The sequence below is a fragment of the Pseudorca crassidens genome, chromosome 3 (genome assembly GCF_039906515.1).
Source record: "Pseudorca crassidens isolate mPseCra1 chromosome 3, mPseCra1.hap1, whole genome shotgun sequence".
In the NCBI taxonomy this organism is placed as follows: domain Eukaryota; kingdom Metazoa; phylum Chordata; class Mammalia; order Artiodactyla; family Delphinidae; genus Pseudorca; species Pseudorca crassidens.
This window is the reverse complement of record NC_090298.1, coordinates 9,839,874-9,865,586: the sequence shown is the minus strand read 5'-3', so window position 1 is coordinate 9,865,586 and position 25,713 is coordinate 9,839,874. Positions and strand designations below refer to the sequence as shown.

The window sequence follows — 25,713 nt, the reverse complement described above, 5'->3', positions numbered from 1 at the left end:
GACACACGTGAGTGCATGATAAGCACAGAGAAATGTACAGAAAAGTGTTCCCTCAAATCTGAATAGCTCTTGGTAGATTTTTTTTTTCCCTTTATCCTTCATCCTTTTTTAATAGACAGTTTTTAAGGTTACCTTGTGTTAATTTTATAATCAGAAAAAAAATAGCTATTGTTTTCTTAGAAAACTTCAAAATATATAGCAAGACATGCACTTCGGGAAACTTAAAATCTGATAAAAATTAACTATACTGTAGAAGAGAATTCATTTTATAGTCTATATATCCATACAGAGAAATTGCTAATGTCAAAAAAATAGATGCATTCTAAAATTTGGTTTGAAATAGACAAAGCCTAGAAACTCCAAAGTTTTGGCATGATGACTCAGGAAAAGTTGCCTTCAATTCTCAGGAAACAGTGTAGTTTTTACACTAACCTAACGGTTAGTCAACAGATAAATGCACCACATTTGTTCAGCATATTCAACAGTATCTCGAAAAGTCATTTTATCAATTTTGTAATTTTACCTGAAGGAATAATACTGAATGTCACATAGCATTTAAATAAGCAAGATTGTCACTTTTCCTAAATTGTTTTCTGAAAATCCTATTACGTTTTACATTCCAGTCATAATAGAGGCTTTGGCATTATGCATGCTTTGCCACGCTGTGGTTCTGTTGCTACTGCTTTGATTCGGGAAATACCGAAAATAAGTGATTTTATCCCCTCATGTCATTTGTTCTACCTAAAGTCACTGAATACATGCTGTAATGATCGTCTGGATAACGCGTTTTCATTTGTCCTCAGTCAACCCACCATGGACCTAAAACAGATGCTTTTAAATGAGAACTGCGGCTGTTTCTCATGAACGCGCGTAACAAAAGAACTTGAACTTTCAGATTACCTGTGATTAAAACAAAACAAAACAAAAACAGTAACTAACAGAGGAAGGTGTCAGCTCAGACTCTTGGGAGCAGTGTTTCCCAAGGTTAACCGTTTGTGCAGCTACATTTTTTCTAGTGCTTTTCTTCTTTGTGCCAAAATGCCTTCACCACCAGACTCTAAATGTAGGCGTGCTTAGGACCAGCCCTGGGCTTTCGGTTCTTGGTTTGAACGCTATTTCTGTGACGTCATCTAGTCCCACAGTTTCCAATCCCATCTAGATTTCTCTCTCGAGTGCTGCGCTCCAGACTCCTGCATCCAGCTGCCTCTTGACATCGCCACCGGGTGTCTAATTGGCATCTCAAAGATAGCACACCCCAGGCTGCAATCTGCGCTTGCCCTCCAGACCTCTGTGTCCTCCAGTCCGCCTCACCCCTGTTGCACAAGGCCGGAATATCTCTATTTCCTCAGCCCCTCCACCCAGCCCATCTGCCAGGTCTAGCTTGACCACCTCCGTCTCTGCCGACCTGATCATGTCTCCCCCGGAAATCCGAAGTAGGCTTCTCACTGGTCTGCTCACTCCTTGTCTCATTTCAGCCCATTCTCTGCTGAAAACCTCCAGAATGGTGTCTTTAAAAACCAGCTGTCTTTTAGGGGTGATGGAAATGTTTTGGAATGGATAGACGTGATGGTTGCGCATCACGGAGAATGCCCTAAATGCCGCTGATTGTATACTTTAAAATGGTTACTTGTATGTTATATGAATTTCATCTTAATAATTTAAAGAAAAATTGTTAAGTTACCCTTGTAGCTGGGCAAACAATTGGGAATTTATGTTGCACTTCGTTTTTTTTTTTTTTCGGTACGCCGGCCTCTCACTGCTGTGGCCTCTCCCGTTGTGGAGCACAGGCTCCGGACGCGCAGGCTCAGCGGCCCTGGCTCATGGGCCCAGCCGCTCCGCGGCATGTGGGATCTTTCCGGACCAGGGCATGAACCCGTGTCCCCTGCATCGGCAGGCGGACTCTCAACCACTGCACCACCAGGGAAGCCCTGCACTTCGGTTTTTCATGCTGTAGATGCACTAGGAAAGAATGAAACCTTGTAAAACAAAGATCCAATCATGACAGTTACCTGCTAAGTGATGTCCCTCTGCACTTATTGATTCAAACAGAAACTTCTGATCGTGGCCTCCAAGACCCTTTTTAAGATGTGCGCCCCCCCCTCCCCGCTCACCTGCTCTCATCAGGGTGCCGGCAGGACACGGAAGGCACATTCAGCTAGGATGCTGGAGAGACTTATATGAAGGGACTCTTTTCCAAGATGTGGACAGCACTAAGGGACCGAGCCAGAGGTGGTCAGGCAGATAGTGGCTATTATCAGTGGAAGCAGTGGGAGGAAACAGTGTTTCCAGAGCCCAGGAAATCAGGAGCCTTGGACTGGGGGTGCTCTAGTGACTAAGGGTCTCAGCCCTACAGGTATAACCGAGGAGGGGGGAGCATGGGGAACAGAAACACCCCAGCCCTCTCACCTCGTGCCTCCTGACCGCCCACAGATTTCTCCATTGGCTGAAACCAACTGCATGTTTGAGGGCATGGGTGCCTGGGGGGTTCAGCACAAGGGCACAGGTGATATTTTTAAAGAGCAATGTGAATCCTGACTACAGACAGTATTAGACATCATAGTGCTGGACTTCCCTGGTGGCACAGTGGTTAAGAATCCACCTGCCAATGCAGGGGACACGGGTTTGAGCCCTGGCCCGGGGAGATCCCACATGCTGCAGAGCAACTAAGCCCGTGCACCGCAACTACTGAGCTTGTGCTCTAGAGACCACGAGCCACAACTACTGAGCCCGTGTGCCACAACTATGAGCCTGCGCTCTAGAGCCCGTATGCCACAACTACTGAGCCCGTGCGCCTAGAGCTCGTGCTCCGCAACAAGAGAAGCCGCCGCAATGAGAAGCCTGTGCACCGCAACGAAGAGTAGCCCCCACTCGCCGCAACTAGAGACAGCCTGCGCGTAGCAATGAAGACCCAACGCAGCCAAAAAACAACTAAAAAAAAAAAGACGTCATAGTGCTGTAGACACGGATTTGGTAGGAAAGTGAACATCAAATGCCTTGACTTTATCATTGAACAACAGTTTTCCTATCTAGACACGTAAAAGACAAAAGCACAGGGATTTTCCTTGGATCCTAAACACAGAACACCTACATCCCACTCTCTTCTCATAGTCTTGACGTAAACGATATTGTCTTTTCTGAAAATCACTTAGTGCAGAGGGAGCAGATGGCATGCCCATTACCCCACCCCAGACGCTGTCTAACCACACAGACCTTCCTTGTGTTTCCTAAAGAGGATGTTCTCTCTGTCTGATTTGACTTTTGCAAGCCCTTTTGACGCGCTACTCTCAGTAGCTCCACCAAAGCTCCTTGACACTTGAGACCTCTGCTGCCGCATTTTCATTGCTGTCTCCCCAGCTCAGCTCCAATAAAATGGCTGAATTTTGTGAAATTGAATTCTTAGGTGGCTTGCTCGCTCTAAGGCTTGAAACAGTTCTTCCAGACAAAGAATATTCTATTGACTGGATGGACAAATAATCAAATGAATGAACAAATAAAGGATTGAATGATGCTGCTGGGTCATGATGATGTTTGGGTACCAAGATCTCAAAGTATGAGGCTCATTAATCACTTTCCTTTAGTCATAACTGGTAGTTTTTCTGTGTTCTTCAGCGAGAAGTCATCATGGAAGAAACTGACCGTAACTCAGTTAAATTCACCAAGGCTAAGATACAATAAATTCCAGTCATTCTTCACTCTGGCTACTTTAAAATATATGCTGGTGTCAGGGCCCACCCGAGACCACTTATATCAGAATTTCCAGAGACGGAGACTGTGCATCAGTATTATTCTTAGTTTCCCCATGGTGGATAGCATGACAACTACTGTTCTAATGTAAGACTATGATTGTCCAAGTGGTAAGTATCCATTTGATTGTTGAGAAATGTATTTTTTTACTCAATGACATTTTAGTGGGTATCTACCATTCAATTAGGTCCATGGACGTTGACTGTTACCCGTTCACACCTGCAGGCATTTGCTTTCTCTTTCTGGACACCTGGATGCCTTGCTCAGATTCCCTGGATAATTCTTCTCGTCCCTCAAGGGCTCACTAAAGACCCCTCCCCCATATAGCCTTTCTGATCCCCTCCTTGGTGATCTTTCCTAACCTGAATTTTCATGGCATATCATCTCTGGCAGTTAATGGGTTTTATTGTATACAACTCTATAGTGTAGATTTCAGTTTTCATCAGGCAAGTGTACATTTGATCTTCCCAAGCAGACTCTGCTTAATTTACTATATACTACCCAGAGCTCCTAGCAATACCTTGTTTTTAGGCACTCAGAATGTCTGCTGAAAACTTAAAACTGTAGAAATGACACAAAGAAATGCACATTTTCCCAAATCTCTGATTTGGGTAATCGATTTTCTTGAGCAATATAAGAGAGAAGAAAATATGTTTGAAGGAAAATATGCAATAATGAATGTTCGAACTTGGAGTTATGCAAGTGAAACTCAGAAATATAAATTTGAGATTGATCATCAGAGATTATAATTCCGTCTTAATGTTCTAATTCATTGTCATCATATTTTCCATGAAAAATAACCTCTGAATGGAGTCTCTCTAAGAGGCAAGATAATTTGGAGTGTGAGAGCCTGTATTTATAGCCCAGCTCTGTCTCTCTTGTTTGTTACCTGTCCTTGGGAGATTGTGTAACCTCTTAAATCTTTAGTTATGAATCTGTAAAATGAAATCAATAGCAGTACCTCCCTCCCAGGCTTGGGTTAAGGATTTAATAAAACAGTACATGTGACCTGATACTGTCCCTATAAATGAGGGCTTATGATTACCATTAGTATCATTATGATGGAACACCAGTGTCAGACAATTTTGATGTAACTGAAAATAAGACCTAGTTTTAAAATGAATATGGTGGACAGAGGAAGGATTGAGTTTTTTAAACTACCCTTCATCTCAGTCTGATTTTTCGTTCAGTATTTTCCATGGACGATTATAGCTATGTGTGTATAATATTTTTAGTAGAGGTCAGCAGAATTAAATGTTTGCAAGAAAAATTATTTGTAAAAGTTGTTTCAAAACTGAATGTTCTTCATTCTATGAACTGAAATGACTTCCTGAAATTTCTCAAGTTATATGACCTGAGGCTAAAAAGGAACTGGCAAGAGATGAAAAGGAGAACATTCTCTCCTGTTCATGTATTCTGCTTCAAAGGACTGCATGCCACACCACCTCTCTCCAATTTCAAGGAGCAGATTTATATGTCTGACATTTGTCTGATTGTTCATATATATCATAGTCAGACTCATCTGACCTTCACTTTCACCTACAAGTGCAATGCCATTGGATGAGGGACTCACTTTCTCTGTGTCTGTTTCCTCATCTGTAAAATGGAGTTGGTTGAAGTTTACCTGAGTTAATACATACTGGGTGATCAGCAAAGACCCGAGTTATAACAAGAACTCAAAAATGTTAGGTATTTTTGGCTATTATTATTCTTGTTTGTTTCAGTGTGATCTTATTTGGATGCCTGACTCAGCCACGCTCTGTGAAAATTTGGGATCCTTGTACATCATCCTATCCCAGTAACTTCATTCGTTTACTTGTTCATTCATTCAATTACTCATCCATTCAGGAAGGCACCTATTGCAAGCTTACCAAAAACTAAATTCTCTTCAATCCTGATTATGTGAGAGCTGAATTAAAACTTCAGTCTCTGGTTCCCAGCTGTTTTTACTCTACCCATCTGTGTCTTCATCAAGACTGCTTTTTTTTGAGAGCCATAGGAACTAAGGGTGTGCTTTTTAAATAAAATTTTCATTGAAGTGTAGTTGCTTTACAGTATTATACGTTACATGTATACAATACAGTGATTCACAATTTTTAAAGGTTATACTCCATTTCTAGTTTTTAGAAAATATTGGCTGTGTTCCCTGTGTTGTACAGTATATCCTTGTAGCTTATTTTATACCTAATAGTTTGTACCAGAAATTATGGTGGTTTACTTCCCACATTTTTCCCCAGTCATTATATAATGAGAATGTTTGCCTTTGACTCTCTCTCCCTGCACGCACGTGTATGTGCGCACACACACACAAACACACACACAGTCTGTCCATCAGTCTGTCTCTCTTTTACTCCCTCCCTCTCTGTCTCTCTTTTCTCAGTCATTTACGAAAGGCCCAAACATAAGCTACTTTATGTAATACATATACTTTGAGGGCACAAAACTGCCAAGAAACACAACCAAAGTAATAAGAAATTATTTTTATTAGCACGTATAAGAATATGGTAATTGTCAGAAAAAGGACATCATCTTTAACTGCCGTCACTTTTAGAAAAAGAGGCCCAGGGCCAGTTTCCAGAGATTATAAAATTTAGCCTGGGTGCTTTGGTGACATTTTTCCAAGGTTCTGGCATATCCAAGGTCATTGGGGAAGGCTATAGTTTCAAGCAAGCCCACTTTTATAGTCCCAATTTGATCACTTGGGAATTGAGAAATAGAGAATTCTATGGTTCACTTACAAAATGCTGTGATCAGACATGAACCCATGACTGTCACAGATGGTTACTATCAGACACTGACATCTGTAGGGGAGGAGATTTTTTTTCCTGTGCCCATCTTAGGTTGCCCAGCTGAGGTCCTGTAATTTACACAGGCAGAAGACAGATTAACAAGAGAAAAACAGAAGTTTATTAACATGTGCATGACACATACCTATGGGAGCATCCGGTGATGAATAACCCAAAGAGGTGGGTAGACCTTGGGCTCATATACCATCTTAGGCTAAACAAGGGAAAAGGAGTGTGGACTTCTAGGAGGGGGAGAGAAGTTATGGGAAGATGACTCGGAAAAGTATGGTAAACAAGGATTGTATGTTTAGGTTTGTTATGCAAATTTAAGTCAGTGCCTTCTTCATTGATGAGTTGTTAAGAATATTCCTCTTCCTGGTATAAGAGAGGTAGACTTCTTGACCAATGGAAATTTCCTTTATAAAAGGAGAACTTATGCTGATTTGAGAGCTCTTCCTGCCTCTGTTGGTGCTCATTGGCCTTTAACTCAGAATTATGCATACGCCACAGAGGCATATTTCAGGGTGGCACATTCGGTGTCCTTCACATCCAAGCTATTTTCAACTACAATTTAATTTTTTTAAAAAAATTACCCTGGGAAGAGCTTCCCCATTCTTAGACAGGTGCTACATTGCCTTGTCCCAGCTGGAGACAAGACTCAATTCCCATGAGTAGAATCTGACCTGTTATTCCTTTGTTGTAAACACTTAATAGAAGAATTCTAAAGAAACTAGAATCTGCAGACCACAACATAGACACACCTGAGTCTTGATTCTTTCTTCAAAAAAAGTTAGTCATCATCTTTTGTCTGTAAAATTACTTTGTTTTAAATGACATTAATTCAGGCTCTGAAAAAACAGTAAAGGTCAGTTTCTCAACTACTCATCAAAAATTTAAGCGAACGTGGGCCTTTTTTGTTCATCTATACCAGCTTGATTTAAACTTTTAATATAAGCTGCTGGTGCTAAAATTTAAATATGAGAGTGTTGCTGGGATCAGTTTTGGCTTTGGAACAAGCCAACACCTCAACATTGATGGCTGTATCTCCTAACACAGTTGATTTAGAACTTCAGGAATTAAAATGTCTCGGGGGGCCCAGGTGGATTTAATCGGCTTAAACCAGAATTTCCCTGGTGTGTAATAGCGAAGATCTGAATTGCTTTCTGGTGTGAAGAATAGCCCATTCTTCATCCATCCTGAAGTTAAGCATATTCTGTACATATTTTGAAAATAAGCAAGGATAAATCTGTTTGATCTCCCAGTGTTTCTGCATATGTGATTATTTTTAAAAGAATTCTGTATTTGGACCAGAAGCCGTAGGTGGCAACAGTAGGGTGACAGTGTATAGTTATTGACCGTGACAACCCAGTTCTTCTGCCTGCTCACCACAGACATTTACCAGCCCCTGCAGCCCTCTGATCTGGTCATCATCTCTGTGAGACTCTCAACTTACAATGATTCGGTGAGTTAGATTCTAAAAGGATTAACCCTCACCTAAGCCCCAAGGTCATCGCAGTTTCCTCCCTGGGACTATTAAAGAGGAGAACTCAGAGGTCACTTTTCTGGTCAGCCAACTCCCGGGACCCCTAAAAGAAAACTTGAGGAGTTTTGGCTTAAGGAACTACCCATTTTTTAATTTTTTAAAATTATTTTTCGATGGTCTCAGGTTTATTATAAATTGGTGGGATCATTTATTGTCAAAGAATGAATTGCTCTTGAGAGAAGGTTTACAAAGGAAGACAAAAGTTCAAATAGAACTTATTTCCCCACACATATCCTGAAAATACTTATATTCCATTGATAAAATCCATTAAGGCTCTGTCACTATATCCATCACCCTACTCTAATTTTCTGAAACATTAATATATACAATTATTTTTAAAAATTCCTAAGAATCTGAAAAAAAATAGATATATGTCTATGTATAACCGAATCACTTTGCTGTACATCGGAAACTAACACAACATTGTAAATCAACTATACTCCAATATAAAATAAAATGTTTTAAAATAAAGAAAAAATAAAATTTCCTATGATGCAAGACACTAGGTATTAAAATAAAATTCTTTTTCTTTGTTTAATGCACTCATAACCATCTTTATTACATGTATTTTTAAACACTTCCCTGCATGCATTACACACACATTTCTTATCACATCCATTACCTGAAATAACACACTTATCCAAGTGACGTTTACATAACACACTTTTAAAAAATAATTTCTATTTTTTTAATGAGATCTAATTGACATATAACATTGTGTGAGTTTAAGGTGTGCAATGTGTTGATTTGATTCACCTTTATATTACAATATGATTACTATCTTTGTGTTAGTTAACACTTCTATCATGTCACATAATTATCATCTTTTTTGTGGTGAGAGCAGTTAAGATCTAGTCTCTTAGCACCTTTGAAGTTCATAATACAGTAATGTTGACTGTGATCACTGTGCTGTGCATTAGATCTCCAGGACTTATTTAACCATGAGTTGCAAGTTTGTACCTTAAACAATATCTCCCCAATTCTCTGACCCCAATCCCCTGGTAACCACCATTCCATTCTCTGTTTTTATGAGTTTGGCTATTTTAGATTCCACATGAGTGATATCATACAGTATTTGTCTTTCTCTTAGCATAATACCCTCAGGGTCCATCCGCGTTGTCCAAATGGCAGAATTTCCTTCTTTTTCGTGACTGAATAATATTCCATTGTACCACATCTTCATTTTCAGTCCATCTGTGGAGGGACATTTAGGTTGTTTCCATATTTTGGTTATTGTGAAGAATGCTGCACCAACATACGTTCCTACCAACAGTGCACAAAGGTTTCCTTTTCTCTACATCCACGTCAGCACTAGTTATCTCTTGTCTTGATGGTTAGGCGTTCTAATGGGTAGGAGGCAATATTTCATTGTGATTTTGATTTGCATTTTCCCGATGAGTAGTGATGCTAAGCATCTTGTTATGTACCTGTTGGCCATTTGGGTATCTTCCTTAGAAAAATGTCTACTCAGTTCCTCTATTTTTTAATCAGATTGTTTATTCTTCTTTTTGTTATTGAGATGTATGATTTTCTTCTATATTTTAGAGGTGAACCCCTTTTCTGATCTATGATTTGCAATTATCTTCTCCCATTTCATAGGTTGCCTTGTCATTTTGTTATTGTTTTTGTTGCGCAGAAGCTTTTTAGTTTTGATGTAGTCCCACCTGATTATTGCTTTGAACTATCCATTATTACAGCAACATTTTCGTAAACTTTAGCATTGTCTCAAGATCAATGCTTTTATTTTTAAAAGCATTAAGTGAGTGTGATTTATTAATCTTTTGAGGCTATCACATATACCGTCTGGAAGGATTCTCAAAACAATTCTAATTCAACAATTGCACCTTGAAGGTCATGATATCTGAGGGACAAGGTGAGAGTATTTATGTGATGCACGCAAATACTCATATTACAGTGTGCACACACACATAGACACATGCTTGTGTGTGCATGTGCACATATGTACACTCACGTACATACTGTTGCATGTTTGTATATTCATACACACATGTGCTCACACACAAATGCACACAGTACAAGTTCAGGGCCCCAGTTTTTTTTGTTTGTTTTGTTTCTTTTTCTTTTTTTTTTTTTTTTGCAGTACGCGGGCCTCTCACTGTTGGGGCCCCTCCCATCACGGAGCACAGGCACCGGATGCGCAGGCTCAGCGGCCATGGCTCACAGGCCCAGCCGCTCCGCGGCATGTGGGATCTTCCCAGACCAGGGCACGAACCCGTGTCCCCTGCATCGGCAGGCGGACTCTCAACCACTGCGCCACCAGGGAAGCCCTGCATCTGCTATTTTATTCTTTCAAATCATTACTTCATTTTGCTAACAGTAGAATACTCTTAAAATGTTCACTGCTTGGAGCACGCATCATCCTATAAAGGTCATATCAGCCAATTATTAATTCTTGTAATCATTTAACACCGATTAGGTGAGCACCTAATGTGTGTCAGAGCATATTCTGTGTGCTGTACGTGTTCTGTATGCTCTGAACACTCAGGGTCCTTGCCTTCATGTCTTGGCTGGGACCTGGTGGGGAAGAGCAGTGAGAAAATGAAAAAAAAGCAAGTAATGAAAAAGCATGGGAACAGGGCGCTGGGGGAAGGAGAGAAATAGGTGAGGGAGAGGGTAAGAGATATGAACTTTCAGTTACAAAATAAATGAGCTGCAGGTATGAAACGTACAGTATCGAGAATATAGTCAATAATTAGGTAATATTTTTGTATGGTGACAGACGACGATAGGCTTATATGGTGATCATTTCAAAATGTATGGAAATATCACATCACTGTGTTGTGTAACAGGAACTAACATAGTGTTGTAGGTCAATTATATTTCAGAAACAAACTCATAGAAGAAGACCAGATTTGTGGTTACCAGCAGCAGAGGATGGGAGAAGGGGGAATTGGATGAAGACAGTCAAAAGATACAAACTTCCAGTTATAAGTACTAGGGTTATAACATACAACATGATAAACGTAGTTAACACTGCTGTACGTTATATGTGGAAGTCGTTAAGAGACTAAATCCTAAGAGTTCTCATTACAAGAAATTTTTTTTTTTCTATTTTATTAATGTTGTGTCTTTACGAGGTGATGGATGTTCACTCAACCTATTGTGGTCATCATTTCATGGTGTGTGTAAGTCGGATCATTATGCTGGACACCTTAAATTCACACAGTGCTGCCTGTCGATAACATCTGCATCAAACAGGGGGAACAAAGAAAAAGCATGGGAAATATGAGACGGTGATGCAGTCTCTGCTGAAAATTAAAATACGAGATCTGAGAGCAAGAGTCTGGGAAGGTAGTTTAGACCGATCCGAAAAAGCTTGTCTGAGTTTAGCACATTTAAGGTATATGTGAACCGAAAGAAGGATCAGCCTTGGAGAGTGTTCCAAACGGAGAGAGCAGCAAGTCCAAGAAATGTGAGTTACCAACAAGCTTGTTGTCCAAGGAGAAGAAATAAGGCGACAATGACAAGAGCGTAATGAGTTACGGCGATGGCGGAGCCATGAGGGCAGGGACTTTTTGTTTTGTTCACTCATGTTCCCACTGTATCCAACAGAGCCTGGTCCTTAATGTGCGCAGACTGGGTAAATGAATGAACCGAAGGATCTGATTCAAAATGAATTTAGAGAAGGAGGGAAGAGGGCCTGATCATGAAACTACAGTCAGAAGTTTAATTTTATTTGAAGCATGACAGACTATTTTAAGGGATGCGTGGTAGACTGAACAATGGACCCCCGAAGGTGTCCACGGTCCTAAATCTCAGAGCCTGTGGATGTTATCTTCCATGGTAAAAGGGACTGTGCAGATGGGATTAAGTTAAGGATCTTGAAATGCGGGAGACGATCCTGGATTATCTAGCCAGGCTCAATGTCATCACAAGTGTCCTTGTAACAGGGAGGGAGGGGGATCAGTCAGAGAAGAGGATTTGGTCGTGGATGCTGAGGTTGCAGTGATGCAGGCTTCAAGCCATGGAGCGTGGGCAGCCTTTAGAAGCTTAAAAAGACAAGGGGGCTTCCCTGGTGGCGCAGTGGTTGAGAGTCCACCTGCTGATGCAGGGGACACGTGTTCGTGCCCTGGTCCGGGAAGATCCCACATGCCGCGGAGCGGCTGGGCCCGTGAGCCATGGCTGCTGAGCCTGCACGTCCGGAGCCTGTGCTCTGCAACGGGAGAGGCCACAACAGTGAGAGGCCCGTGTACCGCAATAAACTAAAACAAAAACAAACAAACAAACAAACAAAAAAGACAAGGAAATTCTCCCCTGGAGCCTCCAGAAGGAGCACTGCCTGCTGGTCCATTATAGACTTCAGACCTCCAGAACTGTAAGATAACAAATGTGCCTTATTTTAAGCACTGCACTTGCAGTAACTTGTTACAGCAGCAATAGGAAACTAATACAAGATTATTCCAAATTAAAGAAAGCGTTTGGCCATCTCATAAGTCACAAACATGAAGAGGGATGCCTTTTTAAAAGGTAAATATCATTTGTCACCTAAATTAAAATGCATTTTAAATTTAGTTACAAGGTTGAGCTGGATTCCCTTCCTGTATCTCCTGTACTCTCACAGTAGACCTTAGGAGAGGATGGAGGGCTTGTAGGGAAGGAGAAAAGCAGTGAATCTAAGTCAGAATGAGAGGCGTAATTAGGAAGAAAGTGCTGTAAAGGGAAAAGTGTCCAGCAGACAGAGGGAAAGGAGAGGGAAGGGAAAGGAAGGGACATTAATTACCGTTGCTGCATAACAAATTACAGCCCCCCCCCATTTAACAATTTAAAACAACAGACGTTTATCCCATACAGTGTCTGTGTGAACCCAGGAGTGGCAGGTTTGCGTGTTTCTGGCTCAGGGTCCCACGCGGATGAGGCTGTATCGTCTGAAGGCTTGACTCGGGCTGGAGGGTCCATTTCCAAGACGGCTCCCTGCTGGCTACTGGCGGGAGGCCTCCATTCCTCTCCCCATAGGCCTCTTCTCGTACTGCTTGAGGGTCCTCACAGGGTGACGGCAGGCTCCCCCTCCGACAGGCAACCCCAGACACAGCTGGGCGGGAGCAGCAGTACCTCTTCCCTGACCTCGTCTCGGAAGTCACTCAGTTACCGCCTCCGTATTCTGCGGGTCAGAAGCGAGGCACTAAGTGCAGCCCTCACTCAGGGGAAGAAGGGTCGGGCTCCTGCGTTTGAAGGGAATGCCAGAAAACCACCCCAGAAGAAGGAGAGGGAGAAGTGAAGAGAAATTTGAGCAAAACACCTATTTCTCCTCTGTTCACAGAGAATGCCTAGATACGTCCGTTTTTCTCCACTAATCTGTCTCCCTTCATTGGGGACTAACGGGTGTGTGTGTGTGAATGTCTGTGTGTGAGCGTGTGTGTGTGTGTGTCAGTGTATGTGTCTGAGTTTGTATATGTGTGAATGTGTAAATATGTTGTGTGTGTGTAGGTGTGAGTGTGTTTGTATGTGTGAGTATATGTAATGTGTGTGTGAATGTGTGTGTGTAGATGTGAATGTGGATGTGTGTGGATGTGTGTGTGAATGTGTGTGTAGATGTGAGTGCGTGGATGTGTGTGCATAGATGTGAGTGTGTGGATGTGTGTGAGTGTGAATGTGTGTGCATAGATGTGAGTGTGTGGATGTGTGTGAGTGTGAATGTGTGTGCATAGATGTGAGTGTGTGTGTGTGAGTGTGTGAATGTGTATGCATAGATGTGAGTGTGGGGCGTGTGTATGTGGGTGTGCATAGATGTGTGTGTGTGAATGTGTATGTGCATAGATGTGAGTGTGGGATGTGTGTGTATGTGTATGTGAGAATGTGTGTGTGCATAGGTGTGAGGGTGGGGTGTGTGTATGTGAGTGTGTGAATGTGTATGCGTAGATGTGAGTGTGTGTGTGTGTGTGTGTGTCTGGCAAGACAGGTGTAGGCTTCCCAGCTGTTTCCCACTTTTGACTCCTGCCAGACGTTTATCTCAGCGTCCCCAGAGACTGCTGATTCTACACTCAAGCTTGTCTCTGTGTCCAGATAATCTAACCAAAACTCCAGGTTTGGAGGGCACCCTGCAACTAACTGGTTTGCTGAATTCCCCCAAAAGAAGTTCTGCCATGTTGCATCCACTTGACCAAGTCCTCATCCAAGCAGACGTGGTAAAAATGCCCCTGACCAGAGATCCGCTGCGTTTCTTGTAAGTCCAGGAAGCACACGTGGGCTGCAGATAGAAACTGGGATAGAAAGTTCAGAGATTTGGGTCAAGTACTGTGGTAAGTTCATTGGAATGTGAAACACAGATGGAGCCTTCTGGAAAGGCAGAGGGAATGTGAATAGGAAACTTCTCTCCATGACTGATTTGGAATTAGTTTACACTAATTGATGAATTAATGAGAAAGGTAATGCAGAGAACAGCCCGATAAAGAGTTACCTGAAAGGCCATCTTCTTTCCCATCCTTTTCACTTCTTGTCAGATATTAGATTAGGCCTTTACCCTTTCTTGATTTTCCCCCTTTCCTTTCCTACCTCTTTTCTGTTTGTTAGGAAACAGTAAAAATTGTTTTATTATCATAGAATGCTTTTAGATTCTTTAAATTCATTGCATGGAAAAATGCAAAAGTCTTTTACTATTTAGTCTTTGGAGGAAATGTATTTTATAGCAAAATATGCCACCCATATTTTAAAACTTTTACAAGCCTCAGTTTTCATGTATTGGCATTTTCAAATCAGGATTTAGGAACGAAAAAAAAATTGTTTTGTGTCTGCATAGGTGTGTTGTTTACTTAGAAAAACAGAATAACCTATAATGGAAAAGAATCAGAAAAAATATATATATAAGTGAATCACTTTGATGTACACCTGAAACTAATGCAAATATTGTAAGTCAACTATACCTTAGTTAAAAAAAGAAAAACAGACAAAAACCCTTTAATGTGATATTTTTAAAAGTTATCCTCAAATATGGTGTAAATAGTAATTTCATTTAAATGTGCTTTTTTTTAGCAAAGTTGTTTTTTTTTTTTTTGGCTGCCTTGGGTCTTTGTTGTTGCACGCTGGCAGCCAGCGGTGGCTACTCTTCATTGCGATACACAGGCTTCTCATCATGGTGGCTTCTCTTGTTGCAGAGCAAGGGCTCTAGGCGCACGGGCTTCAGTAGTTATGGTGCATGGACTCAGTAGTTGTGGCACACGGGCTTAGTTGCTCCAAGGCATATGGGCTCTTCCCAGACCAGGGCTCGAACCTGTGTTCCCTGCATTGGCAAGTGGATTCTTAACCACTGCACCACCAGAGAAGTCCTAAATGTGCTTTTTTTAAGCTGAAAACTGATTATTTTACTAGGAAAAGGAATACTGTTGTTAGACTACAAGTGAATGAAAGTATTCATTTTGATTATTTTGATTACCCAAAATCCTGTAAAACGTTTCCTAATGGAATGAATAAAAATAAAGCTTCATATATTATTTAATTCAAAATAAATGCATATGATAATACTCCTAGCATTTCACATCTGTCCAAGTCAGAATATATTTTGAGCAGCTTCTGTGTACCAATAAGCATTTTTTTATACAGTCAATTTAGGGTTCTAATGGCAAGGTAAACACACACACAGAAATGTGTAGAAAATGATCCACATACTAACACAGAGGTGCACAAGATTTTTCTGTAAAAGGCCAGACAGTAAATTGTTTAGGCTTGTGAGCCATACTGTCTCTGTCACAAAATCTCAAGCTTTTCCCTTGTAGGACAGAGGCAGCCATAGATAATATGTAAGTGAACAGGCAGGGCCATGTTCCAATAAAACTTTATTTACGAAAACAGGCAGGCAGGATTCGCCCTCAGTCCAATCCTCTGTACTGAAGGACTGATTTATACATTCTCAGCACCAAAACCATATTATTTCCTTCTCATTTACCTAAATAAAATTCCCAGCAAATGTTCTTTTGAAAGACCAGTGGAAAAGTTTGTCTCTAAAGTCACATTTTTTATAGAACTGATTTAAAACTGTTATTTTAGTTATTAACAAGCAAATATCATTAACTTTCAGGTTAGTGTTATTAATGCCTTTGGATAGTTCAACATGTGCAATGCAAGAAACTAATAAAACAAATTTCAGAAATAAGTGAGTTCTGTTTATTCATAACATGGTAAATGAAACACAACGTCATTTTAAAATCTATTGAAAGCTTATTAAACAAGTAAAGTGGAAGTTGTGTTTCTAAAGATGACTATGATATTTTATTCTCAGTATCTGAAGTGATGGTGTCTATTTAGGTTAGTCTTGAGGAAAATGCAGTCTTTCTTTCATACGAAAAGAGAATATTATTCTTTGCTGTAGTTTTTTTTACCTTTAGGTGTACAATTTTGAACAACAAAAAGTAACTATTTTAAAAGCATCTTCAAATGATATTATAATGTGTATGTAGTTCTTAAGACCTTTTCTAAAGTTAATTCCACTTTAAAGTCTCTTTGTCTATTGTTGACACGCCCTCCCCTTTCTCCTGCTTTCTTTGTTGTTAACAATCTGTAGGCCCTCCATGAACATCGTTTTCAGAGAAAAGCTTACAGAACGGTCACAAGTGACACTAAATTTACATTTCGTGTTGGGCTTGTTATCATCAGACCTGATACTCGATTCTTGAAAGGTCCTGTACAGTGATGGCTGGTTCTATATGGAAACTAAGTGAATCAAACAGACCACAGGTGCATATTGAGGTCCTGGATAAAACAAAGATGTCTCACTAGTCTATTTCAGATGTCTTAATAGCCCATTTCAGATAACTTTCACAGCTCTTTGGTCTTGGTTAGAATTTGGGTACTTGGGTCCATTGTACTAATTGTGGATGGAAGCCTGGTTGGTATCCTCAATTCCATCAGCGCTCTCAACCTCAGTTACTCTCCACGATGGAACCAAGATAATCATGTTACAGTTCCTCTGCGTACTTGTCAGATTTTCACAGCACGTTTGTAATGGCTTCACACAGATGGTCTAAAATGAAGGGCACGCCCTAGCACACGTGCTTACACCATCTTTGTCTCTCCTGCCTGTGCTTTTAACTGGGGAAAACAGTGGCCGTCCAAAAGCTCTGTTTGTGTGTATCTTGCAGGAGTCCTTTGGAACCTTTCATCTTGCGATGCACTCAAAATGCCAATCATACAGGACACCCTGGCCGTGTTGACCAATGCCGTGATCATCCCCCACTCAGGCTGGGAAAATTCACCTCTTCAGGACGATCGGAAAATACAGCTGCATTCCTCACAGGTGCTGCGAAATGCCACTGGATGCCTAAGGTGAGTCCCGTGTTGTTGCTACCTCCCTCTGTCAACGGGTGCTTTTTGTTTCTGTAACTTTAATTGCTGTTTTGCTAAGGATCAGAGTGTTTTGGAATACTGATACGGCAACAGTGCAAGAAGCTGGTGAAGATCATTTCTAACGAGGTACTGAAGATGCATATGCATCTTCCACCGTCCTCTACCTACCCCAGTATTTGACTTATTTAACATGTTTTCTTAGGCCTTAGGCAAAGAAATAAACATTTTCATTCCAACCAAAAGTAGTTTTCTTTGATTGAAAACAATAGTTAACAGTCATTTCCCTGCTGTGATATATTATGCATCTTGAATAACCAGGCAGACCAATTGGTTAGAAGAAGAGTCTATGACAAATACATAGAGATCTAGTTAACTGTCTCCAGTAGCTATTTTTATTTTTAAAAAATTTTCAGTGTGACTGCAAGAGCCTGTGTTTCTTGAAAATAGCTCTTTAATAAGGACTGTGGTGTGAAATGTCTTTTTAAAATAATAAAAGTAGCAAATGTGTTCTAATTATCTCCCAATGCCTTCTTACAAAACTCATCACCCGGAAATCTCTTGAGATGTTTTAGATGTTTTGTTTAGTTTTTGCTCTCAGAAAAGAATGTAATAATCAATGCATACTTCTTCCCGACTCTAGAAACTGTGTTCCCAAGGATGTTGTACGTTGTACCAAAGTGATAAATCTCTGCCGGTTAAACTGAATGATAGGATGGGTGTGATTTAAAATACCTCGTCAAATAATCTCTATTTCAAAAGTAAAATGTACAGAATTGCTTCAGCGTGGCTGCCTCAAAGCTGCCATTTCTCTTACAGTTGATCAGTTTCTAGGTATAAGAACCAGTCTCTCCTGGAGAAGGAACAGAATCACCTTGGTGACGTTAATAATAACGATCTCATGTATATTTACAACAGTGCTCTCAGCCTGCAGTCTTGAGAGGGGTGTGTGTGTTTGTGTGAAGGGGGCGTGCATAAAGGGAGATAAAGAGAGTTGGCCTCCATAAATATCAATGTGCATTCATGGGCAGGAATAGGAAACCCTCTGACAATTTTGCTTTTCCTCAAGGTCATGAAATAATGATCTTTTGGCATGATTTCTCTGGATAGGCTCCTCCATAAGTCAAGTTTACAGTTTTCTAAACCCCACTTTTGAGACGTCCATCTTATAACCTCTTAAATTCTATTATCTTTCAGAAACCTCCTGCCCCACCAGCAGAAATATAACTCTTCCAAAGCTAAAACTATAAGCACTCCTGACCCTTCTTACCTGATTTTTCTATTTCAGTTATATGCAGCTGTTACAAGTAATTTTCCTTTCTTAACATCCTTGACTTGTAAAGAGTGTCATTGTTCCTAATGAAGATTGTGGAAGGAAGTGCCTCAATCAATTGTATACATATAGTCTGTAAAGATCTGCTAAGTTCCATCAGCTAAAATTCTCTCTGAATAATATAGTAACATAATTATATATTCAGGATGTTTGACATAAGGATGAAGGATACTGATACATGAGCATTCAGCTTCATTTGATGGAAAGTCAGATGAAGAAACCAGACTAGTGTCAGTTCACCGGTCCCCTTTGTAGGTCATCTGGCCAAGTTCACACACACAGAGGCTTGAGTGATGCTGCTTCTGCTGCCAGCCAGGATTGACCACATCACAGAAAGCAAAAAGGAGGACATCTGATTTAGAAAGTGTTTCATGTAGCCTAATTGTTTTTTTTTAGTCCAGTTGAAACCAGGTTTAGGGTTTTCCCACTTTTCAGAGTTTATCATGTGAATGACAAAGCAAGATCTATCAAAATATGAATATTTCACTTCCCTCTTAATTCATTAAACTCCTTCTGTTGCCAAAACTTGGCCTTTGTTCACTGGTGCCAAATAGAAACGCAGAGACAGAGTTTTGGGTGAGGTAGAAAGAAATAGCTTTATTGCTTTGCCAGGCCAAGGGGACCACAGCGGGCTACTGCCCTCAAGACAGTGTGTCCCACACGGGAGGGGGCAGTGAGGGGTCTTATAGTGTTCAATAAGCGGGGTGTGATCAGCTCATGGACATTCCTCTGATTGGTTGGTGGTGAGGTAACTGGGAGTTAGCATCATCAACTTTCTGGTTCCAACTGGTCTGGGGTCTATGTGCTTTGTGGGCAGCGTACAGTTAACTTCTCCCACCTGGTGGGCGTTTCAGTATCTGCAAAACAGCTCAAAGGACATGGCTCAGAATATCATCTATAGTCCTTGGGGAAGAACTAAAGGTACTTGACTTTGTTTAATGGCTAAAGTATTATTATTTTGTCTTGCTTGCCTGTTTTCCTTTCTTTTTGCATTTTTTCTCACTTCTCTGATTCAATGTATTCTTTGGCTAAAGTTTTTCTACAGACAACAGGCAGGTGGACGACATGGGTGAGAGTCTATTCCGGGAAGACCTTACAGTGTCCTGCTCGGTTACACTTCCCTTCTCACAAAAAGAAATATAATTTTTTCTCTCTTATTTAAATGTGTTTATGAATCAGTCTACATTAATGAACAGGTTGGACTAAGAGAGGAAGAAAATAGCCTTGGGAAGGGGCCAAAATGAACTTATCAAATAAAGACTCAGCAGATAAAAGATTTCAAGAAATTTCTACTATTACCATTTACTTAGAACCAAGTTGGAAACACACCAAAACAGTCGTAAATATTTATATCATGATGGAAGATTCTACATATTAGTATGTGAGGTTGTAGTTACATTCTTAATTTTTTCAACAAAACCTAGATCTTTATTTACCGTTAAGAAATTACTATGTATGCTGTTCCTGCTTTTCAGCAGTTTGATCCATGAGCATTTGCTAAGTGCCTGCTGTGTGCCAGGGAAGGGCCAGGGAGGCTGAAATAAACATGGCAACCTCTTCTGCCCTTCAGAAACTCCTCCTCTAGTGGAAGACGGTGGTACCCATACAATGAGTCCTAGTGTTATATCTTAGTATGATATAAAGCTAAGATTAGGATAGTATAGAAGGAAAACCTGGGAAGGGAGTGGTAACTCAGTGAGTGTGGTCACAAAACATTTCAAGAACCAGGTGAGACTGGGGTCAAGCAGAGAAAGGGCATCACCAGTCAATGCTTTGGGAGATGCTCGAGGCCAGAGGAACAGCAGGAACACCCTGACACTGACGTGGAAGAACTAACTCCAGCATCTGCAGGCAGTCTACAAACCTAGCAGACTTTAGGGAGTGCAGCTTGTTTAGTTGTTTCATTCCAGGTGATAAAGGGCATTCAAAGCAGAGCTAAGAAGAATAGACTTGAGTCTGTGAGGAACAGAGAGCTATGGCGAAGCTTTGACCAAGAGAACACAATGGTCAGCTATGTCTGGGAGCAATTTTACAGGACGGAGTAGAAGCGGGTAGGGAGGGGAGAGGTGACATTAAGAGCAGAGCTGTGAATTGATGGGCTGCCCTGAAGGCTTCATTTCTAAGGGACCTCCTGTAGACAACTGTAAATATCAATATTTTGTTCCATTCGATTAATTTAACCACCACTGATTTGTGGCTATGAGAACTCTCTCCATAGCTGTTGTAGTTCTGCTTTTTATCTTGGAATGTTTTTCTTCTTTTTAGTCATACTATTCTTATTAAAATGGCAGCTCTGTTATCTTATCAAACGTTAGAGGAGTTTTATGGCACATGCCATTATTTGTATGTAATTGAGGTTTAATAAATCAAATCCCCAAAAACAAGAGGATTTCAAACACACGTAACTATGCTAAATTATGGATAATGCAGTAGACTCAGCAAAAGTCCTCCTGGAACTGCAGAAATGATTTCAATATAGTCTTTAAAATGTAAATTAATAACCAGATCATCTCAATTTATAAATCAGATCTGGGCTTATACCTTTGCAGGGAACAGTTTTTTTTCTATCACAATATTTAGAAATAATTTGGTTCTTTGGTGCTTCTTTTTTTTTAAATTTTTTAATTTATTTTATTTTATTTTGTTACGTCTTTATTGGAGTATAATTGCTTTACAATGGTGTGTTAGTTTCTGCTTTATAACAAAGTGAATCAGTTATACATATGTTCCCATATCTCTTCCCTCTTGCGTCTCCCTCCCACCCTTCCTATCCCACCCCTCTAGGTGGTCACAAAGCACCTAGCTGATCTCCCTGTGTTATGCGGCTGCTTCCCACTAGCTGTCTATTTTACGTTTGGTAGTGTATATATGTCCATGTCTTTGGTGCTTCTGAAAGCAGAAAATAAACTCACAGCACTTGTTCTTCTAGTCATTTTTATGTATTAAATATATATATATATTTATATGAAAAATGATACAGTGATTTTGTACAAGAAGATGATATAGCGGGTTTGTGTAATATTTGCATACCTTGATCTGGTCCATTAATTTATAGCTTTACTCTTTTTTTTCACTTTTAAAGACATTTATTGTTTTTTTTTCAAATTTTATAAGCAATACATGTTTATTGCTGACTACTAGAAATACATGCAAGCATAAACTAATAATTAACAGTCACCCATAATCTCACCCCCCAGAGATAACCATCGTTAGCATTTTTATACATTTCCTCCCAATGTCTACATATCTTTCTACTCTTTTTTTTTAACATCTTTATTGGAGTATAATTGCTTAAAGTGTTGTGTTAGTTTCTACTGTATGACAAAATTAATCATCTATAAGTATAAATGTATCCCCATATCGCCTCCCTCTTGAGTCTCCCTCCCACCCTCCCTATCCCACCCCACTAGGTGGTCACAAAACACCGAGCTGATCTCCCTATGCTATGCAGCTGCTTCCCACTAGCTATCTATTTTATATTTGGTAGTGTATATATGTCAATGCTACTCTCTCACTTTGTCCATGCTTCCCCTTCCCACTCCCTGTGTCCTCAAGTCCATTCTCTAGTAGGTCTGTGTCTTTATTCCTGTCCTGCCCCTACGTTCATCAGAACCATTTTTTCTTTTTTTCTTAGATTCCATATATATGGGTTAGCATACGGTATTTATTTTTCTCTTTCTGACTTACTTCACTCTGTATGACAGACTCTAAGTCCATCCATCTAACTACAAATAGTTAAATTTCCTTTCTTTTTGTGGCTGAGTAATATTCCATTGTATATATGTGCCTCCTCTTCTTTATCCATTCATCTGTCGATGGACACTTAGGTTGCTTCCATGTCCTGGCTATTGTAAATAGTGCTGCAGTGAACATTGTGGTACATGTCTCTTTTTGAATTATGGTTTTCTCAGGGTATATGCCCAGTAGTGGGATTGCTGGGTCGTATGGTAGTTCTATTTTTCGTTTTTTAAGGAACCTCCATATTGTTCTCCATAGTGGCTGTATCAATTTATGTTCCCACCAACAGTGGAAGAGGGTTCCCTTTTCTCCACACCCTCTCCAGCATTTGTTGTTTGTAGATTTTTTGATGATGGCCATTCTTACTGGTGTGAGGTGATACCTTACTGTAGTTTTGATTTACGTTTCTCTAATGATTAGTGATGTTGAGCATCCTTTCATGTGTTTGTTGGCAATCTGTATATCTTCTTCAGAGAAATGTCTATTTAGGTCTTCTGCCCATTTTTGGATTGGGTCGTTTGCTTTTTTGATATTGAGCTAAATGGGCTGCTTGTATATTTTGGAGATTAATCCTTTGTCCATTGCTTCGTTTGCAAATATTTTCTCCCATTATAAGGGTTGTCCTTTCATCTTGTTTATGGCTTCCTTTGCTGTGAAAAAGCTTTTCAGTTTCATTAGGTCCCATTTGTTTAGTTTTGTATTTATTTCCATTTCTCTAGGAGGTGGGTCAAAAAGGATCTTGCTGTGATTTATGTCATAGAGTGTTTTGCCTATTTTTTCCTCCAAGAGTTTTATAGTGTCTGGCCTTACATTTAGGTCTTTGATCCATTTTGAGTTTATTTTTGTGTTTGGTGTTAGGGACTGTTCTACTTTCATTCTTTTACATGTAGCTGTGCAGTTTTCCCAGCACCACTTATTGATGAGACTGGCTATTCTCCATTGTATATTCTTGCCTCCTTTATCAAAGATAAGGTGATCACATGTGTGTGAGTTTATCTCTGGGCTTTCTATCCTGTTCCACTGACCTATATTTCTGTTTTTGTGCCAGTACCATACTGTCTTGATTACTGTAGCTTTGTAATATAGTCTGAAGTCAGGGAGCCTGATTCCTCCAGCTCCGTTTTTCTTTCTCAAGATTGCTTTGGCTATTCGGGGTCTTTTCTGTTTCCATACAAATCGTGAAAATTTTTGTTCTAATTCTGTGAAAAATGCCATTGGTAGTTTTATAGGGATTGCACTGAATCTGTAGATTGCTTTGGGTAGTATAGTCATTTTCACAATGTTGATTTTTCCAATCCAAGAATATGGTATTACTCTCCATCTGCTTGTATCATCTTTAATTTCTTTCATCAGTGTCTTATAGTTCTGCATATAGGTCTTTTGTCTCCTTAGGTAGGTTTATCCCTAGGTATTTTATTCTTTTTGCTGCAATGGTAAATGGGAGTGTTTCCTTGATTTCTCTTTCAGATTTTTGTCATTAGTGTATAGGAATGCAAGCGATTCCTGAGCATTAATTTTGTATCCTGCTACTTTACCAAATTCATTGATTAGTCCTAGTAGTTTTCTGGTAGCATCTTTAGGATTCTCTATGTATAGTATCATGTCATCTGCAAACAGTGACAGTTTTACTTCTTCTTTTCTGATGTGTACTCCTTTCATTTCTTTTTCTTCTCTGATAGCCGTGGCTAAAACTTCCAAAACTATGTTGAATAATAGCAATGAGTCTGGGCAACCTTGTCTTCTTCCTGATCTTAGAGAAAATGGTTTCAGTTTCACCATTGAGAACGATGTTGGCTGTGGGTTTGTCACATATGGCCTTTATTATGTTGAGGTTGGTTCCCTCTATGCCTACTTTCTGGAGGGTTTTTATCATAAATGGGTGTAGAATTTTGTGGAAAGCTTTTTCTGCATCTATTGAGATGATCATATGGTTTTTCTCCAGTTTGTTAATATGCTGTATCACATTGATTGATTTGCGTACATTGAAGAATCCTTGCATTCCTGGGGCAAATCCCACTTGATCATGGTGTATGATCCTTTTAATGTGCTGCTGGATTCTGTTTGCTAGTATTCTGTTGTGGATTTTTGCATCTATGTTCATCAGTGATATTGGCCTGTAGTTTTCTTTTTTTGTAACATCTTTGTCTGGTTTTGGTATCAGGGTGATGGTGGCCTTGTAGAATGAGTTTGGGAATGTTCCTCCCTCTGCTATATTTGGGAAGCGTTTGAGAAAGATAGGTGTTAGGTCTTCTCTAAATGTTTGATACCATTTGCCTGTGAAGCCATCTGGTCCCGGGCTTTTGATTGTTGGAAGATTTTTAATCACAGTTTCAGTTTCATTGCTTATGATTGGTCTGTTTATATTTTCTATTTCTTCCTGGTTCAGTCTCGGAAGGTTGTGCTTTTCTAAGAATTTGTCCATTTCTTCCAGGTTGTCCATTTTGTTGGCATATAGATGATTGTAGTAATCTCTCTTGATCCTTTGTATTTCGGCAGTGTCAGTTGCTACTTCTCCTTTTTCATTTCTAATTCTGTTGATCTGAGTCTTCTCCATTTTTTTCTTGATGAGTCTGGCTAATGGTTTATCAATTTTGTTTATCTTCTCAAAGAACCAGCTTTTTGTTTTATTAATCTTTGTTATTGTTTCTTTCATTTCTTTTTCACTTATTTCTCATCTGATCTTTATGATTTCTTTCCTTCTGCTAACTTTGGGCTTTTATTGTTCTTCTTTCTCTAATTGCTTTAGGTGTAAGCCTGGGTTGCTTATTTGAGATGTTTCTTGTTTCTTGAGGTAGGATTGTATTGCTATAAACTTCCCTCTTAGAACTGCTTTTGCTGCATCCCATACGTTTTGAGTCGTCGTGTTTTCATTGTCATTTGTTTTCAGGTATTTTTTGATTCCCTCTTTGATTTCTTCAGTGATCTATTGGTTATTAAGTAGTGTCTTGTTTAGCATCCTTGTGTTTATTTTTTTTCCCAGGTTTTTTCCTGTAACTGAGATCTAGTCTCATGGCATGTGGTCAGGAAAGAAACTTGATATGATTTCAATTTTCTTAAATTTACCAAGGCTTGATTTGTGACCCGAGATATGATCTATCCTGGAGAATGTTCCATGAGCACTTGAGAAGAATGTGTATTCTGTTGTTTTCTTGATGGAATATCTATAAATATCAATCAAGTCCATCTTGTTTAATGTATCATTTAAAGGTTGTGTTTCCTGATTTATTTTCATTTTGGATGATCTGTCCATTGGTGAAAGTGGGGTGTTAAAGTCCCCT

At 39.9% G+C, this 25,713-nt stretch overlaps 1 protein-coding gene across 6 annotated transcripts in view; it reads left to right on the top strand.

Annotated features, from left to right (window-relative positions):
* Positions 1-25,713, top strand: part of CTNND2 (catenin delta 2) — a 936,316-nt gene that overhangs the window by 735,617 nt on the left and 174,986 nt on the right. For all 6 annotated transcript variants that reach the window (XM_067730382.1, XM_067730378.1, XM_067730381.1 and 3 more), the window contains one exon: positions 17,163-17,346. In XM_067730382.1, the coding sequence (XP_067586483.1) occupies positions 17,163-17,346 (184 nt within the window). The remainder of the gene's footprint in view (positions 1-17,162; positions 17,347-25,713) is intronic.